This window comes from Halictus rubicundus, chromosome 1 (genome assembly GCF_050948215.1).
Source record: "Halictus rubicundus isolate RS-2024b chromosome 1, iyHalRubi1_principal, whole genome shotgun sequence".
NCBI lineage: Eukaryota > Metazoa > Arthropoda > Insecta > Hymenoptera > Halictidae > Halictus > Halictus rubicundus.
This window is the reverse complement of record NC_135149.1, coordinates 11,640,160-11,646,159: the sequence shown is the minus strand read 5'-3', so window position 1 is coordinate 11,646,159 and position 6,000 is coordinate 11,640,160. Positions and strand designations below refer to the sequence as shown.

Genomic DNA, 6,000 nt, shown 5'->3' with positions numbered 1-6,000 from the left:
GCGTCGTACGAACAAGTAGAACATAATTACATCGAACGATTGAGTGTCACTTATACCGCTGATATTGTCCGTAAATTACACTGGTCGACAGCAAATCATTCATTGTACTGTTTTTATGCGAGAAATGGTCGGGAAATGCACGGCAACCGAACGAAAAATCCAGGTAGAAAACTCTTAGAACGTATATACCTTGCGTCGAACAGTCGACGCAACTCAGGCGCAGGAATACTTTACAGAATTTTTACAGAGGTCTCTGTTCTCTAGAAAACGCTTTGGTACGCGTACACTGCCGGCGGAGTTGTTCTTCCTTCGAAAAGCCATATATATATATATATATATATATATATATATATATATATATATGTATACATATATTGTATATACATATATGTATATATACGTACCAATTAGAAAAATTGGTTTCTGAGACAGAGAAACGTCGAATAACACTGTTTTGACTCTATGAATATAGCCTGACGAGTGAACCGATCGACAGAGTATCTAGAACAGTGGAAAAGGCGAGAAGACGTCACCGAGGGATCGATCTCGGTTAATAGCGATTGAAATTTGCCTCGTTAATTGGCAGATCGGTAAAAACGTTGAAGCTTCCGCCGGCAGCGTGCGCCGAACTGAACACATGGGTCGAGCTTATTTGTCGCGAAACGCAATCAATCTAATCAAGACCGCAAGAAGAAGCTCGAGGGTGGTGGTCAATGGAGCATGATTCAAGACCGTCGTGCAAGTCTTCGGCGTTTCACGTTCGTTTTGTCGAGATGTGTGCTCTCGCTGCTGCTCCTATTTTATCGTAGAGATTCTCTTTGTTGACTCGATTTGCCTTTTGACACTGTTCACGTCGATCGTCGTCGAAGCGTTTGAACATCGAGATCGAAGCGCCACGCGTCGAATAATTTTCTTTCGCTTTTTCTCTCTCTCTCTCTCTCTCTCTCTCTCTTTCTTTCTCTCTCTGTCCGCTTCGTCTCGAAGGGTTTCTCCTCTTTACTTGCTCGTGGATGCGGCGGAGCGGGTTAACAGTGGGCCGATTTCGGAATGTTTACGCGACGGTCGGCTGCTACTGTATGGAACATGTCAGCGGATGCGACAAAGCGTGGTCCAGTAGAATAGGAGTGCCCGCAGCCAATTCCGTTCTCGCGTCCCCGCAGTCGTCGTCGCAGTCGAAGTAGTTGCTCTAGAAAGAGTGAAGTCGTTAGTATGCCTCGTTCGAAACTTCAATTTCTTATTTATAAGACGCCAAACAAGATACAGTGATCTCTCGATATATGTCAACAACACGGGTCTTGTCAGCGTCCTGTATCGTCCAGGAGATATACTCTTCTAGGCGTCCGAGGCCCGTCGAGCTTCGTGGCCCCTCACGGGGTATACCCTGCGGTATACCAGGCCTTGGCGACATGTATAGAGAAATCACTGTACAATCATAATTGATGGCACACACTTCAACCCCTTGTACTACGATTTATTTTATGGTTGCAGTGATTAGAACTTCTTAGAGGACGCAGTGAGGTTATTAATAACATATACGAACGAATCAAACGATTTTAGTTTTTCTACTAAGCTAGATAGTTTAGTTTTCTAGGTGACGTGTAATGAAAATTTTGGAAAAATTATGTTCAGACGAAGTTGCAAGGACAAATAGTAAAAATTGCGTTTTATAATTTTTCTGTATGCACCTGTAACGAAAATATGAAAAATATGTTTTGTAGATTCATATAGGTTGGACGCATGCTGATAATTTCATCGAAATTGGTCAATTGGTGTACGAGTTAAAAATGGCGCCTTTTCAACGCATGTATAACTGTAGCCGGACCTGGAATCATGCCAAAATAAAATTTGTCCTACTTTCCACAAGCTGTTAAAGATAAAAAAAAAAAAGAATGGAAAAATCGAAAATTTGATTTCAATGTCTTAATTTTTACAAATTGTCAGTATATTCTTTTTCATTCCGGCTACAACCATATTCATACTGAGTAAGAATAACTTTGGATTTTTAGGTGCAGCCAAGCGGTTGTTGCTAAAGATAAAACGTCCAGTTACATTCGTGTTTTTAAATGGCGCCGATATTTCTATGCAACGTGGTTTAGTTATGTATTAAAGCTGGATATTAGTGCGTTACACTCGGGAACGAATATGAAGTTAACGTAAGGGACAAATTGTACATTTCATATTCAAGTTTGTCGCGGATCTACAGCCTCGAGCTGCCATCGAAATGGCTAGATCGTTTCATTAGGAGCTCGAATTCCCGGTGTAATCGGGAGCGCACGCAAAGCCGAGTGGCCACGCGGTGGCAATTACAAAGATCGCCGGCAACGCGATAAAATTTTTAATTAAATTCGGACACCGTGCTTCCATCCTCCGGCTGTTTCATTCTGTTTCATTACCGTTCCAAAAATGAGAGCACCGCGGTGGACCATGCGTCCTCGATAAAACCGGCACACGCTCGAATATTTACGCGGGGCAAGCGACGGAAAAAATAGAACAAAAAAAAAAAAAGACCAGGGAGAGAGTGGGAGAGAGAGAGAGAGAGAGAGAGAGAGAGGGAGAGATCGATCGTTCGTGATTATAACCGGCGGTCAGCCGATTGCTTCTTAAATAGAGACACAACCACGACGGTTCGTTCCGGAGATTACTATACTGGTTCGTTGTAATTGCGCGCGACGTGTTACAGCGGTTTCGCAAAGTGGATGCAATTATACGTCGCGCGTTCCGACTGCGGAGGAGATTCACGGGACCGGGGACGTTCGATTCTTTTTTTTTGTTCCCTCGATCCTTGTAATTGGAAGGGAGGAGCTCATTCTGCTGGGATTTGGAATCGTTTCCGGGGGATGGAGGAGGTTCTTCTATTCCGGGGGAATTGGCGTTCCGGCTCCGACGGATAAAAATTTCTTAACCCGTTCCTTGATCTGTGCGCGAATCACAGGGATCTTCAGCGAAAACCTCTTACGATGCGCTTTGCTAAGTCCTGGATTGTTCGCAGTTAATTAGCGACACTGTCGAGAACTTCGAGTGTGTGCTTTTCCGGTTTATAGAGAGCTTATGTATTCGATTTTTGTTTCGTTAAATATATACGGTTTTACCAGTTTTTATCAAATAAAATTAACAGGGGAAAGAATCGAAGAGGAAGCGGAAGAGGCCACCAATAGGATGGGAGAATAAATTTCTCGGACCGTGAGAGCATAAAATAAATGAAACAAGATGTAACGTAGATGAAGAAGAAGCAGAAGGAATAAAATGCAATGGCACAGGGTGGTAAAAATAAAAATGCTCCACAATCGGTTGGGAACCGAGGTAGTCGGAGGAGACTCACCTGGCAGTCGATGCATCGGCAGCTATCAGTCAACGAACAGGTGAGACCAAGTATCTCGACAGCCTCTTTGTACAGTTCGGCGCTGGATTTTCGTTGCCTCGGCGGCGAGGTCGGCGCACTGACTGTACCAGTGCCCGATGGTCTTCTGCCGCTCTTCAGCCTCGAAGAGGACTCTCGAGACAAGGAGGAGGTCGACGTCGATCCTCTCGGCCGATTGTCACTGGTGAGCAGTGCTCGACCCGCTGGCGATGCGAACAGTTGCAGCATGTCCATATCCTGCGGTTCAAGAATGATTATCAGTCATTGAACATTCATGGCAATCGCATTTCTGGCCCGGAGATATCATGCACTGTCCGTGCCGGTTGAATGTTCCCTGATGCCTTGTACTATAACCTCGCTGACTTAATTTCTACCCCACCCCGCCCCTGCCATATATCGACGAGTGCATCGTGATTGTCACTCGGTTAATTGATTTTCATTTTATTCTGTGCAAATGTCTCGTTCTACTGAAGATAAATCTCGTCGCAAAGAGGCTTGCAAAGGATTCGCTGGACCGAAAAAATATATCAGGAAGTAAGGTTTCCTGATCGCGGGAAGCGTTTGAATATTTAAGAGTGCGGATTGCAAGAAATGATGTTTGAAGGCCGGTCGGGGGTTGCTTTTAAGGTCCCAGGCCGTTCCTCGTTCTCGCGTGGGAAATTACGCTCGTTTCCGGAACAACCGTTGATTATAATAAATGGCGGTAGTGAGTCAGCTTGAGAGAATGAGATTCTTTGACAATCCGAACCTTCGAGAAATGGAGGGAAGAAAGAGGGGAGAAAAGAAAGAGAGAAGGACAGAGAAGGGAGGGTAAGTTGCACGCCGGAGTTCGCGCAAAGGCCTCGTCACCGTCTCCTTTGAACGTTTCTTTTCTATTTTCTTTTTTTTTCTGCCGCTTTCGAGAAAGACGGTGACTTTTTGGCGTGGCTCATAGCGGCGTCGTTAGAAAATCCGTTTTGCCGGGGGCGTGTTCGCGGTGGAGGGTCTCAAAGAAACTCTCTTTCTGTCTCTCTCTCTCTCTCTCTTTCTCTTCGGCTTTCTATTTCCCGCTTTCTCTTCTCGCCGATGCGAAACGAATGAGACAGCAGAAAGAGACGAGGTTCTCGCGAGATACGTCTTACCTCGTTAAGAGAATAATGCCCTTCCGGCGCAACGAGCTCTTCCCCCGACGGACTAACGAGAGCCAACGATGCAGAAACGCGAAAACGACCGCGAACACCTTCGCCGAAGGCTAATCGAATTTATCTGGCGATTGCAAACCCTCTGGCAGCCCGCAGAATACCAATCTAACACGTTCAAATACCATTTTGCGAGTATACACCCTCGTTTCAATTTTATTTCAATCATTAGTCTTTTTGTATTTTGTCCAAATTATACAGTTCTAGATTGTATTGCGATCTTCGGGACGTCTTGTATGCGCTTTCCCAATGTCTGACCATGACTGGACGTTTCTACTAGCTTCGAGTATTCTCTGCGGTAAGGTATATATTTTCCCCGTTCCGCCAATGCTAATTCCTTCAGCTTGCGTCTGACCAAATCGCTCTGTACCACTCAGGACTAGGATGTTCAATACTGTAAGTAGAATTATCGAGCAATGGTCAGACACAATAACTGAGATACGCGAAACCAATCATAAAACGATGTATTCGACACTAGTCCTTGTGCTATTATGATTCCTTTGTTTCAGTTTTATTTCAATCATTAGACAGCAGAATTCTCGGCTATAAATTTTGATTGCGAAGCATATTAAATTCGAGGTAATGTAGAATTTTATTTCCTATCGTAATTGATTGAACATTCATGGCAATTTTTATTCTGAAGATAATTTCCCCACAATCGATTAGAAAATAATTTGTATCTTCGTTATGGCGGGGTTCAATAAAATTTTATTTTCTGCGTAACTGGTTAGTTAAAAATGTGTACTTTGATACCAACTAACAAGTGGAGTTTTATTGCCTGCACATTTGATTGAACATTATCTTAAATTTTTATTATAAAGCATATTATTAGAGTACAGAAGCTTGATTGTAACTAGGTAAAAGTAAAATGTTAATTCCAGCATTAGTGGTTTTAATTGCTCAAAAATAATATGAAAGGAACAGTTTTATTTGCACGAGTTCCAGGAAGTTTTTAACGTTTAAAAATTGTATATACGAGCCGGAGGTTCTTTAGAAATGGAAATATATTAAAATTAATGGTAGAATTTCAGAAAAATTTGTGTTACGGCGATGTGGGTCGAGGAACGATGTTCGTCCACTAAGACGTCATTAACAGTTTTAGATACTATGAGACTGTGAGAGTGTAATCATTACTAGACTGCACCGTACACGCGTTTATAATGAGTACCAGCATCTAAAATATACCGAAACGAAACTGTATCAAAGATGAACAAGGTTTTCGTTTCAATTATTGTAACTAGACTGCAGACTTTTATGCACATATCCACGCGTTAACGAACCAAACGAACCAGAGCTTTTTGCTTTAACAAACATTTTTGCTACGGAACGGAAAAATATTAAATTCGCTCACGGATTCGTTAAAATTTTAATTTTGCCGGACTTTATTCGACAGCATTTTCTGCGTATGCATAAAGATCGAATTATAACAAAAGCTTTTAAAAGATAAAATAAATTTTTATCGTG

At 42.7% G+C, this 6,000-nt stretch overlaps 1 protein-coding gene across 1 annotated transcript in view; it reads right to left on the bottom strand.

Moving 5' to 3' along the window:
• Positions 1 to 502: 502 nt before the first annotated feature.
• LOC143354146 (uncharacterized) overlaps positions 503 to 6,000 on the bottom strand; it is a 165,162-nt gene continuing 159,664 nt past the window's right edge. The window contains exons 6-7 of the mRNA XM_076787970.1: positions 3,320 to 3,595; positions 503 to 1,186 (exon numbers count right to left, since the gene is read on the bottom strand). Coding sequence (XP_076644085.1) covers positions 1,070 to 1,186; positions 3,320 to 3,595 — 393 coding nt within the window. The 3' untranslated portion in view covers positions 503 to 1,069. The remainder of the gene's footprint in view (positions 1,187 to 3,319; positions 3,596 to 6,000) is intronic.